The sequence below is a fragment of the Lethenteron reissneri genome, chromosome 53, assembly GCF_015708825.2.
Source record: "Lethenteron reissneri isolate LAM-NWPU_2019-01 chromosome 53, ASM1570882v1, whole genome shotgun sequence".
In the NCBI taxonomy this organism is placed as follows: domain Eukaryota; kingdom Metazoa; phylum Chordata; class Hyperoartia; order Petromyzontiformes; family Petromyzontidae; genus Lethenteron; species Lethenteron reissneri.
The window spans coordinates 8,488,020-8,501,088 of record NC_083831.1 but is presented as its reverse complement, the minus strand read 5'-3'; the positions used below and the strand labels follow the sequence as shown (position 1 = coordinate 8,501,088).

The 13,069-nt window shown below is 51.8% G+C and overlaps 2 protein-coding genes across 2 annotated transcripts in view; both read right to left on the bottom strand.

Annotated features, from left to right (window-relative positions):
- Positions 1-1,675: 1,675 nt before the first annotated feature.
- On the bottom strand, positions 1,676-7,640 carry LOC133356229 (YLP motif-containing protein 1-like). The gene is made up of 4 exons (XM_061573610.1): positions 6,498-7,640; positions 5,117-5,395; positions 2,696-3,436; positions 1,676-2,047 (listed from the first exon to the last, which is right to left on the bottom strand). Exons 1-4 carry the CDS (start codon positions 7,407-7,409, stop codon positions 1,844-1,846), a joined length of 2,136 nt encoding a protein of 711 aa, XP_061429594.1. The 5' UTR covers positions 7,410-7,640; the 3' UTR covers positions 1,676-1,843.
- Positions 7,641-11,644: 4,004 nt separating this feature from the next.
- SYMPK (symplekin scaffold protein) overlaps positions 11,645-13,069 on the bottom strand; it is a 28,445-nt gene continuing 27,020 nt past the window's right edge. The window contains 2 exon segments of the mRNA XM_061573548.1: positions 11,645-12,867; positions 12,870-13,035. Coding sequence (XP_061429532.1) covers positions 12,320-12,867; positions 12,870-13,035 — 714 coding nt within the window. The 3' untranslated portion in view covers positions 11,645-12,319.

Genomic DNA, 13,069 nt, shown 5'->3' with positions numbered 1-13,069 from the left:
ACCGATGGAACCTTGAGGACGGAGACCTGCAGATTGATTGGTCGGAACTTGAGAACCGGGACCTGTGGGACGAGGCCCTCCTGATTGACCGATGGGACCTTGAGGACGGGGACCTACAGATTGATTGGTGGGATCTTGAGAACCGGGACCTGTGGGACGAGGACCTCCAGACTGACTGACTGGGCCTTGAGGACGAGGGCCCATGGGGTGCTGGCCCTGAAACTGACTGGTGGGACCTTGAGGCCGAGGACCTTCAGATTGGCTTTTAGGACCCTGAGAGTAAGAACCCTGGCTATAGGACACATTTGTCTGGCTGTTGAGATCTTTATGCTGAGGTGTTTGAGCATGAGGTCCTTCAAGCCGATTACCAGGACTTTGGGATTGGGGACCCTGGGCCTGTAGTCTTTCGGTTTGATTGTTAGGTCCTACATACTGACTGCTAGGGCCCTGGAAACGGGGACCCTGGAAGCGAGGCCCACCAAACTGACCAAAGGGACCGCGAGGAGTACTCTGGGAGTGAGGACTTTCATTCTGAATGTTGGCTCCCTGAGTGTGAGGCCCTGGGGCATTTGGTTCCTTTATTTCACCCTTATCATCCTGAGTGAAAGGACCATGGGCTTGTGGCCATTCAGACTTATTACTGGAACTCTGGTACGGTGAGATATGTGCATGGGATCCTTCAAATTTGTTGTCAGGACCCTGACTTTGAGACTGCTCAAATTCGTTAACCTGGCCCCAAGAGCCAGGCCAATCGAATCTGCTGTTGTTGGGGCCCTGAAATCGAGAGCCAGGGGCACGAGGCCCTTCAAATCGACTGGTAGGGCCCTGGAATCGAGGCCCTGGAAAACGTGGTCCCCCAAACTGATTGCTTGGGACATTAGAATGCGGGCCCTCGCCAAGGAGACCTTCACCCCGACTGCCAGGACCCCACTTGTTCGAGCCTTGGAAATGCGGTCCCTTGAACTCGTTGCCGGGGCCCCAATTTTGAGAACCCGGACCACGCTGCTCGTTAAACTGACCGTCAGGACCCTGTCCTCGAAAATTGGAGCCTGGTGGACGCGGACCTTCAAATGAAGCGTTGGGGCCCTGAAAGCGTGGCCCTGAGAAATGGGATCCTCCAAACGGACTGTTGGCGCTGTGCTGATTAGGTCCTGGCATGCACGCACCTTCACTCTGACTGCCGGTGCCATGGGTGGGGCGAGCACCTTCAAATTTGTTCTCAACATCCGAGGCTTGGCGGCTCTGTGCCAGTGATCCCTCAAACTGACCGTCCTTTCCCTGTGTGCGCGATTCTTCAAACTCGCCGTCGGAGACCTCAAAGCGATTGCGTTGAACACGTGGCTCTTCAAACTTCCCGCCGCCAGGGCCCTTCGTGTGCAATTCTTCAAATTTGCTACTTCCGCCGTGCGCAAGTGTGCCCTGAGATCCGGGCCAATCAAATCGGTTGCCACCAGGGCCCTGAAAACGTGAACCTGGGCCATGAGGTCCCACAAATCGAGCGTTGGGGCCCGAGAAGCGAGGCCCTGGAAACCGTGGACCGCCGTACTGACTGCTTTGGTCGTTCGGACGGAGTCCCTGCATATTGGGTCCTTCGCTCTGACTGTTCGGGCCCTGATTGTGGGCCCCTTGGAGATGAGAGCCTTCAAATCGAGAAATTCCTCCTCGGCTTGACGATGCTTCACCATGACCGCCCTTATCGCGAGCGTCCACATCCTGGGTGTCAGTGGAGTCGAACTGAGAACTGGAGCCGCTGAATGACCCGAAACTTTCCGTCGTCGGCGCCGATGACCTCTCGACGTCCGTGGTACCCTCCTGTCCTCTGGGTCCGTCCGGGAGGCCGGACCTAGAATATTGCGATCCCGGCAGAGGTACGGCAGTCGCGCCCGACCGTTCCGGGGAGGGGTCGTTGAATCGCTGAGAAGAACCTGGGTAAGAGCTGCCCGTCTCTGTTTGAGGGCCGGATGATTGGAAGGAGCCCTGAGGAGGCCTGCCGCCAGATGGCATTTGATTTCCATAGAGGGGAGGATACCGCATAGGTCCACCGAGTCTGAAAAACACACAACATAAACTCAGTAGAAATTCTCATGCCGGCGTGCACAGGAAGGGCATTTGTTTCTTAAGAGACATTTAGCTTATTTTTTGACTGCTAGGTGTCATTGTCTCGATGGCGACTTCATTGAATAATCGATTTATTTTTAAGCATCGTGGTTCATGGAGTGGCTACCCTTGCTTGGTTGCAGGGCTATGGTGAACCCATTACATACGACATGCATGTACAGTGCATATTGCCTGCTATGACTTAAACACAAGAATAAATGCTGACAAAGAAAAGGGAACAAAACTGAACAGGGCGTAAAGAAGTACAGAAAGTGTAACAAATTGATTAGAGAAAAAAAACTAATAAGACATCATCGGTGAAGTCACGTAAAAAGAAAATAAGCAGTCGTCATCAGGTAGAACTAAATTTGAGAGAGAGACAAAACACATGACGTCAGTTGGTACACTGTGAAGCCACGGCGTCAGCACAACGTTTACACGCGCCTTGACCAATTCATCGAGCGAGACTGTTAGCGGAGCGTCTCTGCTACCGCAGTAGAAATAACAATCTGGGGTGCCTGCCGGTCCACGCTAGACTGGCTCTGCACAGCGCCAGCCCAGCATCTGTTGCGCAATGGGGAAAAGAGACACTGGGTACCTGGGCATGTTGGACCCAGCGAAGTGTGGAGGAGGGGATAGCAGTGAGGGCCTCGCAGCTCCGGGAACAGGTCCTGCGAATCCCTCTCCTTCCGATGCCGCCACCGCCGTGACACTGGTTGCCGCTGTGTCGCTCGCTGCCTTGCCGACCTCCTGCGAGGAGCTCACGGGCGGCGTGAGTGTCGATGGGAGAGCTGGAGGCAACATTGGCGGCATCGTCTGGGGGTATAGCGGAGAGTAATTTGGCGGATAAACCGGAGGAAATGTCGGTGGGTACGTAGGGGGATACGCAGGCGGTAGCGTTGGTGGTGGGCCTGGTGGTGGGCCCGGTGGCAGCGTCGATGGAGGTCCCGGCGGAATGTTTAGCGGAAGCGACGGCGTCAGTGGCGGCGGCAAGGTTGGTGGCAAGGTTAGCGGTAGGGTCGGATGGCAGCGCCGGCTCGGGCTGCGTGGGTATGGGCGGAGGCGCAACGGTGGACTTCGTAAGCTGCTCCTTTCGCTGCTGCAGGTTTGCGCCCACCGCCTGCATTTGCTGCTGCCACTGCTTCCAGTGCTGCTCGTACTGCACAAACTGCTCGTGGTCCGGATGGTTCTTATATTGCTCCTGCCACTCGTTGAACTGCGTCTTCCACTGCGCATAAAGCGTGTCGAACTGAGCTTGTTGCCACTCAATATCCGCCAGCGTCTCTGTCTGTTCTCCGCTCTTCTCGGCTGGCGCTGGCTGCGTCTCCGCCGGTGTCACCTGAATTAGTGGGGACAGAGAATTAGAAAATGTGACGCAAAATATTTTTTCATGAAAATTAACTATTTGCACCAAAAACAACTAACCGGGATACAATCATCCATAAGCCACTGAATTGTCAGATCAGATAACTGGGCAGCAAAAAGGCCGCCATTCTGAGTTGCCCCACGACAAATGTGGATTTGTACGGCGAATCCAAATTATTTAATTGTTTTCGGAGGATACCGTGTGTTGCTTGAGTAGCCTGCTGTAGACAACTCAGTATCAACCGATCTCAGGTTGATAACAGATTATAGATCATTGTTCACCAAATCGATAATTGATTGTCTTGAGAAATAACCGACCCAATTGGCACGTGCAAACGTGCAAACGTTCAAACCGTATGGCGGATTTAAAATTGATTGCTTACGTGACAATCCATTACGTACATTTGTGATTTTTTGAATACCCCTTTTTGTTAGTCCACTGCTGGATAAAAGCCTCACAATGCTATGTCAGTCACAGAACTTGCTTGACCAGACCACACAGGACATAGTGCACGGTTTGGTGGTTGGCTAGTCAATAATTAATCGATGTTGTGGGATTTTTAATGTAATGATTTGACGATGTAAAAAAACTGACTAAAAAACGCACACATGAACACTTGAGTAGGTGCCCACAGCTCTTGGCGACATTGTACGCAACATAATGAATAGTTATCTTGGCAACACTGCCTATTCTCTCATCTATTAATAATTAATCTCTATACAACAATGCAACTCTCCTACTCTGCTGCGTCCGCTGTATAGAATAACACTCTATGCCGCCTTCACCAACCTGCATTAAGAGCGTGATGAAGTATGAACAACAGTGTAACCTGCAACAGTGTGTGGAAGCCCTCAACCAGCAGTGAATGGACAAAGGGCTGCATACATACCAGATGCAGATGCTACATTAAATCCAGCGCAAAATCGCTCAAGTTTAGTGTTTTCATGTGGCCTAGGCGTGTAAAAATGCACCAGTTAAAAATTAAATCTGGAGATTCTTACACTCACGATACACGTGTCGAATTACAATTGCAATAATTGAGACTGCTAAAAACCATGTGTGCAAAATACATGCCAACTGAACTGCCGTGCAGTAATGGCTGGCACACATTGGATTTGCAAAACAAGAGGGGGGCCGGTTCGATTCCATTTACTGGCAAGGTCCGTTGAAACTTTCGTGCAAGTTTCTTAAATTCTACATACATGGGTTCAAAGACACAATTAGTCGATCAGCAGGTCGCGTGTGGTGGTGGGGGGGGGCAAAGTGTGAGTGTGGCCAACTCTTTTAACACGTCTGGTCAACGTGGGGAAGAGTAGACCAAATACCCTCCAGAGTTTGCTTGAGTGGCGATTCTTTCTGCCAGCACTGGCATGAGCAAGCAATTGCAGGGCCACACGTTTGCGTTGTACGTGCAAATGATATGCTAATGTTACAATTAGGCTAATGGTACAAACACAATTATACTAAATGAGATGAACAAGGAAAAAACGAGGGGAAAATGCAACAGAAATTGAATTCCAATGTCAACACCAAATCGCTGGGGCGGTTGCATGAGTACCGACTACACATTGGTGCCAACGTCACAATATCTAAAGCGCGGAAGGGTAAGTAGCAGCGATGAAGTGGTCACAGAATGACTGGAGCTCTTCTTACCACTTGGCTCTGCATGTATCCCTGTTGCATTTGCTGATGCTGCTGTTGTTGCTGCTGTTGCTGTTGTTGCTGCTGCTGCTGGTGCTGCTGTTGATGCGGCTGGTGCTGCTGCTGATGCGGTTGGTGCTGCTGTTGCTGGTGTTGATGCTGCTGCTGCTGGTGTTGTTGATGCTGCTGCTGCTCTTGCCACTGCTTGCGCTGTTGCCACTGGGCAGCTGCTTGCTGAAGCTGTCGCAACCGGGCAGCCTCCTCAGGGTCACCCACATTGGCCACGGCCGTCTGCAAATAAAAAAAACCATCAGTGTGCAAACACATATACTGTCTGTGAATGATAAGAGACTCATCGGACGGAATTAAATATTTAAGCAAAGGCTGGAAACAAATAAGGGAAATACTGTACAAGCAAAAGGTGAATTCTTTACAGCAAAGCATGTCCTCCCATCATGCCTTGCATGTCACGTTCCATCGACACACTGTGTGATGGCATTAAGCACACAGCCTCGTTTTAGACAACTCAAACGAGTCAATATCGTGGACACACTCATTTCAGCAGCAGAAGGACAATGAGACAAAAGTATAATAATGTTCAGTTTTAAATAACATCATCCAAGATTTCATCTGACAATCGCCGAGGCAGTGAGTCCTCTCTAGATGAAGATCGTTTTCTGCCGACGAGTGTTTATACAAATGGGGAAACATGGGGAACGCCGAGAAATACGAGGGGGCAACACACATACACAAGGGGACAAGAGGTTAACGAAAGTCTGCATTTTCCTGTACCGCCTTCTCCTGGCAAGCCACGGTACGACGCCTCGACGCCCCACGGAAAGGGACTTCGGCAACATTTTTGCGATCCACTAACCCTCCCTAACCTCTACAGTTCTGGATTAAATAGGCGTTGTGTCATCACCGCCAGTATACAGACAGACCAAGTGTATATCAGCTTCATCCTTGTTAGTATTCTACATTTTGGTTTTCTCCAATTGGTAGTGTGTTTTTTTGTGTCGCACTGGTAATGCGAGGGGACCTCTTTGCGTTCCGTCTCAAGATTGCCCTCGCAAGAGAATTGCAAATTAATGGGCTCACGCGGTAGGTCACCGTGGCGCATCTCTACCTGTGCCGGTGCTTTGACAGACGCTTTTACTTCCTCCTTTTCATCTTGCTTACATTCATTTACACCACCGCCGATGACCACTTTCAGTTCAGGAATTGCGCGCGTGCGTTGTGTGTGGCACTAAAAAGTCGAGAGGGCAAAAGCCCTCGGCTTGCGGCGAATTAAAAAGACTGCAGCTCAGCGAATGGGCCGTCGGTGCCAAGCGAAATACGCGAAACCACACAACAACAACAAAGGAAAATCACAGCCCCCCAAAAAGTGACAAACCTCATCAGCGCCATCATCGGGAGGTGGAGGCGGCAGGGGCTCATCTGACGGTGGCAGGGGCGGTGGTGGCGGCTGGGGCTGGTGTTGTTGTTGATGATGAGGTTCCATCCCCGATGAGAGGGCGGAGGGGGGTAGTGGCATCGCGGTCGCCGTGGAGGTAGGCACCGAGGTGGAGGTTGAAGAGACAGCCATGGAGTACGGCTGGGGGGGTTGCGTTGGAGGGGGGTAGTGAGACAGGCCTCCGTAGTGTCCCGAGTAGTGGTAGGGGGGCATCGTGGTGGTGGTGGCGGGTCCACCACCACCACCGCCACCCACCGAGTAGGGGTTGTAGCCGTAGCCTGAGGGTGGCCCTGACGGGGGCAGGGGAGGCGGAGGACCCGGGGGCAATGCCGGGGTGACGCATGAGGTGGAGGACGAGGGCTTTGTGGATGAAGCTGAGGAGGAGGACGAGGTGGAGGAGGAGGAGGCTATCGACGAGATCGGAGCCATGGACGAGGTGGCCGTGTTCGCAGACGACGTCACGGACGTGAATGAGCCGGCGGGCGAGGCAACAGTCGAGGCGACGCTGGTCGTCGTCGTCGTCCCCGACAGGGACGATGACAACGACGACGACGAATTGAAAGACTGCATCTGCTGATGGTGCATCTGCTGCAGACGCTGCATCTGCTGCATGTGTTGCTGCTGCAGGCTTTGGAATCCCGTCGACGACGAGGAGGCAGGCGCAGCAGAATTGACCGACGAAGACGACGATGACGACGAAGAAGCAGCAGCAGCCGCCGAGGAGGAGGAGGAGGAGAGGCCGGCGTTGTTGTAGGCCATGCCACCGAGCCCCGAGGCCGAGTAGGAGCCGGGACCCGTGGCGGGCAGGCCCGACCCGTGTAGGCCTGAGGCCTGGCTCCAGCCCGGGTACATGACGCCAGCCACCGACGCCGCGCGCCTGTTCGTATGATAGTTGTTGTTGTTACGAGTGATGGTGCTGCTGCTGTTGTTACCGTTGTCCGCTTTGGCCGAATCGTGGATCCGCGCGGGCGGCAGCGATGCCGCGATTTGTGTGACGCGCGGCCGCGCCGATTGTTTGTGGTTGTAATGGCGAGGCAGACGCGGCACAGTGCAGGCCCCGCGTGACGTCACCACGCACCCCCCCTCCCCCTATCCCTGCACGCCCCTCCCCCTATCTCCCCCCTCCCCCTATCCCTGCACGCCCCTCCCCCTATCCCTGCACGCCCCTCCCCCTATCTCCCCCCTCCCCCTATCCCTGCACGCCCCTCCCCCTATCCCTACACGCCCCTCCCCCTATCTCCCCCCTCCCCCTATCCCTGCACGCCCCTCCCCCTATCTCCCCCCTCCCCCTATCCCTGCACGCCCCTCCCCCTATCCCTGCACGCCCCTCCCCCTATCCCTACACGCCCCTCCCCCTATCTCCCCCCTCCCCCTATCCCTGCACGCCCCTCCCTTTATCCCTGCACGCCCCTCCCCCTATCCCTACACGCCCCTCCCCCTATCTCCCCCCTCCCCCTATCCCTGCACGCCCCTCCCCCTATCCCTGCACGCCCCTCCCCCTATCCCTACACGCCCCTCCCCCTATCCCTGCACGCCCCTCCCCCTATCCCTACACGCCCCTCCCCCTATCTCCCCCTCCCCCTATCCCTGCACGCCCCTCCCCCTATCCCTGCACGCCCCTCCCCCTATCCCTGCACGCCCCTCCCCCTATCCCTACACGCCCTCCCCCTATCCCTGCACGCCCCTCCCCCTATCCCTACACGCCCCTCCCCCTATCTCCCCCCTCCCCCTATCCCTGCACGCCCCTCCCCCTATCCCTACACGCCCCTCCCCCTATCATCGGCCCCTCCCCCCTATCGCACAGGCTCCCCCTATCCCCACACGCCCCTCCCCCTATCCCTGCATGCCCCTCCCCCTATCGCACATGCTCCTCCCCCTATCCCCACACGCCCCTCCCCCTATCCCTGCATGCCCCTCCCCCTATCGCACATGCTCCTCCCCCTATCCCCCAGTCTCCCCCTATCTCCCCCTATTCCTCCACCGCTCCCCCCTCCCATATTTCCCTCCCCCTATCCCCCCACAGCTCATCTCCCCCTATCCCCTTCTTCCCCAACCCCCCGTCCCCATCTCCCCTCCCCCTATCCCCCAACCCCCTCCCCCCCCTCCTCCCCCTTTCCCAACCCCCTACCCCGAACCCCCCCCCACGTCATCGACGAGGAGGAAGTGAACCTGCTGGGTGAGGACATGTGGAGCTCGTTCTGGCCAAGCGTTACACCAATTAATGTTTTGATTTAAAGCTTTCGTGACTGCAGGGATTCATATTCTTGGTTCTTTCGGTAAAGTCACGTAGAAGGGAAATAATAAAATATAAATATAGTTTTGTATTAATATTATTTTATTATTTCCCTTCTACGTGACTTTACCGAAAGAACCAAGAATACCAATTAATGTGTTATGGTGGGATTTATCAGAATATAGTAGATTACTTTGCTGCTATAAATGTCGACAAGATAAGCCACTTCGTTGAGCTATCATTTGTGGCCTGGTCGCTTCTGAAAAATAATATAATAGCTCTGGGCTTTAGCTGGTAGGATTAACAATAATTTAGTTTTATTAGTATATGTTTAAAAGTTATTTGTTTACCTTCTTGGTTCTTTCGGTAAAGTCACGTAGAAGGAAAATAATAAAATAATGAAAATAAAACATTAAATAATTCTCACGACGTTTCGGCCACAACGCAAGCAGCCGTCTTCAGGTGGAGAACAGGGCTGTTGAGAAGGCAGCGGCTGCTTGCGTTGTGGCCGAAACGTCGTGAGAATTATTTAATGTTTTATTTTATTATTTTATTATTTTCCTTCTACGTGACTTTACCGATAGAACCAAGAACATGAATCCCTGCAGTCACGAAAGCTTTAAATCGTTATTTGTTTACCTTTGCTATACGTTGAACTCCTATCTTGATTTGTTTTGTATTGTTTGTTGTTGTAACGTTCTGACCTGCCCATACTGGACATCTGTGAAAAAATATTTATCGCTCATCGGATTCCTCCAGTATAGATACATATTCTGATTCTGATCTAGGAGATCGATTTAGTTTTTTACTTTGCTTGTTTACCTCGGATAAGCTAATTGAGTCCCATGACTCTTTACGCTGGATACTAACACATTGCAGGATGCAACCACGTTTGCAAATGCGATTTGTAGCTTTGATACCCGTGTATCGATAGTTAAATTGTAATGCGCACTGTTTTTGTTGTGGTCTGGGACTGTTGATGTTTTTCTGCCTTGCCCAAGTTTGCAGTTATCTTTTTAACAAGTCGGCCTTCGCGACCAATATCATTCATAATAAACGTTTTTGGGTTAGATCGCGTTATTTATTTGCAGTTATCGTTGAAAATATCAGGAATTTAAATACTGTACTTTTGCAATTTATACTTACAATATATGCTTGATCTATATTATGTATTTTTGGTAATTTGCTTGCATTTCCTACATTACCCCCCAATAGATGTTTGTATTGTAACTCTGCCCCACCCCTGCTGGACATTTGTGAAAAAGAGCTTCATAGCTCATCGGATTTCTGCTGGATAAATAAACATTCGATTCTTTCAAGAGGGTCCAGCGAGTCTCTTTTTTGCACAAGGGGGCGATGATTGGATGACCCTTAATGAGATGTAATTTAGTCGATTCATTTTAACGTAGTATGTTGTTTGTCTCTTAATTGCGATTCTTAAATGTTTTAATCTAAGGTTAGTAACATTACGTGCGTGCTCTCCAGTTGCCTGGGTGAAAAGTGGGCTAGGGTTTTTTGCCAAATCCTGACTAGCTGGCTTAAAAACTTTAATAAATGAATGATTGCGATGTACAGCCAAAACTGAGTGACTTTGCCGTGTACTTTTTCAAATTTGGACCACGACGGTAGCGCACACGATGGCTCAACTCCGACCGGTCTTTTAACCCCACCACACACGACCTGCCTTGTCATCGACTTCATGCCCGTTCATAGTGGGTGCACAGAAGCGCGGTGGATTGAATAGACCTGCACCATTGTTTCAATGGTTACTCTGGGAGATTGATTCCAATTCTTGACCTCTGGATTGAACTTTGGATGTTACTTCCCATTTACAGCACGGCAGCATCCTATTTATATCTCGGGCTAATACCATATTCTCCTGATGACTACCCACTTTCCACCCTTATATTGTAATCCGTTGGACCAGATTTGAATAATTTAATTGACACCGGGAACAAATTTGGGGTGCTTCTTTCCTTTACAGAGCATCTTATAATCCAAAGAATACAGTAATAATGCCCATTATCCAAGTCCTGCGTTGCCATTTCTGTGTAAGCTGTACAAAACCATGTTTTCCGTCACACGCAACACACAGTGTTTTAAGAACGCAATGCAAAATACGCAGTGTTAGTCGAAGTTTATTGTTGTGGTTTACAAATGCACCGTCATCAGTTTGCACGCAAGCGTTAAACTTGAATCACGTACAGTGGACTGACAGTACCCCGACAAGCGAACGCTTGAAGGCCACAGAGGTACATCGGCGTTGCTCTGGGCTTACAATGGAGTGAGATCACGCGAGCGTTTTGAGTTAACATCTCGCGGTGGCGAGATGTTAACTACCTCGCCTGGTATGCAGGAAGTCGTGGGTTTGATCCCAACCTTGACGCCTGTATATTTGGAATTAGCATGTTCTCCCCTGTGGTCGTGTGGATTTTTCTCTGGTTCCTCCGTTTATTTCCTCCACATTTAGAAACATGCATTTAAGAGTATTTGGATGCTATAGATCTCCACATGCTGATGAGCCACTTCTTTGAGCTATCATTTGTGATAGCCAGGTTGCTTCTGAAAAAGCTATGTAGCTCAGTGGGCCTTAACTGGTGAAATATATTTCGATTTAAAGCTTTCGTGACTGCAGGGATTCATCTTCTTGGTTCTTTCGGTAAAGTCACGTAGAAGGGAAATAATAAAATAATAAAAAGAAAACATAATAAAATAATTCTATGTTTCGGCCACAACGCAAGCAGCCGTCCTCAGGTGAAGAACAGGTCTGTCGGAATTTCAGACTGTCTTTCCGACAGACCTGTTTCTTCACCTGAGGACGGCTGCTTGCGTTGTGGCCGAAACGTCGTGAGAATTATTTTATGTTTTATTTTTATTATTGTATTATTTCCCTTCTACGTGACTTTACTGAAAGAACCAGGAAGATGATGAAATATAGTATTTTTTTATCGTATAGCTTTCCCACGTGCCCAAAGAACAATCGGCAATTTCTCATAAGTGACGCGTGAATTTACTCATTGTATGGAATTCGCAGAGACGAAGTCACCTTTCATTTCTCTATGCACACATTGGCGCTTGTGCGACGCGGCCTGATGGAATATCATTACATCTGTGGCATAATGGACCCATATAATCTGCAAACCCATTTTTTTATCGTGTCTGGGTGTTGCCTTAACTCAGCCTAGTGTTGCAATGAGGCAAATCACACGTACACTCATGTGTTCTTATTTACCCAAGAAAGCCTACACTGATTCTAAATACTTTTTCAGAAGGGGAAAAAATGGGTTGTTTGGCCAACAGCATTCATGAGAGTTTGGCATGGGAAAGCATATTAGAGAATCCAGGGAAAAACGCATGTACACAAAAAGTAGCCACTTGGCACTGCCATCTCCTGGGCACACCTGGCATGCCACGGTGGTCACCCACCCCATCCAAGCAATAATTAATCCGTGCTTAGATTCCAAGATCTGACAAGATGGGACCGTATGCATTTCGGGTGATCGTAATCATTGGGTTCTGGATCCGGGGGTTAGATTTGGGTGTCTGAGACAACCAAACCTAGGGGGAGTGGGGTTTGGGCTGCATCTGAGGCTGGGTCTGGCCGACCTAGGGACCCTGCCGGCATCACACGCGCGAATGGCACACCCTGCGCTGCGTGCACCTCGGCTGCACCTTCCCGTGCCGCCGGCTTCACCTCCTCCGGGCGCAAACCCGCGCTGTCCCCCTCTACATCCGCCTTCGCTTTGTCCTCCTTGCTCATCGATCGCCCACCCGCGCCGGCCGTCGCGTCGGCTACCTCTGCCCTTTCCAGCACCGCCGACGGCTTAGCTTCGGAGGCGGCGGCAGCAGCAGAGGCGACTGTGACCGCGCTGTTGGCTCGCGAGTGCTCAGGCTCCGGCTGGCTCTGTGCGCCCGCGACGCTCTCGGGGCGTGGCTCGAGGTGCACGGCCGGCCTGAGCGGCGGTTCCGCGCGTCCTCCGGGGGTTGGCGCGTGGCCGGGCTGCATTTGAGCCAGCTGCGCCAGCTTCAGGTGCTGCATGGGCTGCATGGGCTGCAAGTGCTGGAGGTGGGGGTGGGGTGGGGGTGCGGGTGGGCGTGCTGCGGGGCGTGCTGCGGGGCGTGCTGCGCAGGGTGCATGTTCATGTTGACTCGCGGGTGTAGGTCTGGCCGGTGCGGGTTGGCCCAGCACGGCAGGGAGCCGTCGTCACGGATGCCGTGAGTGTCCATCGCGCGGCGCGCCTCCCCCTGCAAAGCCAGCACATGCAGTAAACGCTCGCGT

Excerpts from the sequence above, each read along its gene's own strand:
- LOC133356229 (XM_061573610.1), bottom strand. The coding sequence starts at position 7,409 with ATGTACCCGGGCTGGAGCCAGGCCTCAGGCCTACACGGGTCGGGCCTG. Across the intron at positions 3,437-5,116 it reads GATACATGCAGAGCCAAGTG|GTGACACCGGCGGAGACGCA; the intron begins GTAAGAAGAGCT and ends CCACTAATTCAG. Across the intron at positions 2,048-2,695 it reads GCTGGGTCCAACATGCCCAG|ACTCGGTGGACCTATGCGGT; the intron begins GTACCCAGTGTC and ends TGTGTTTTTCAG.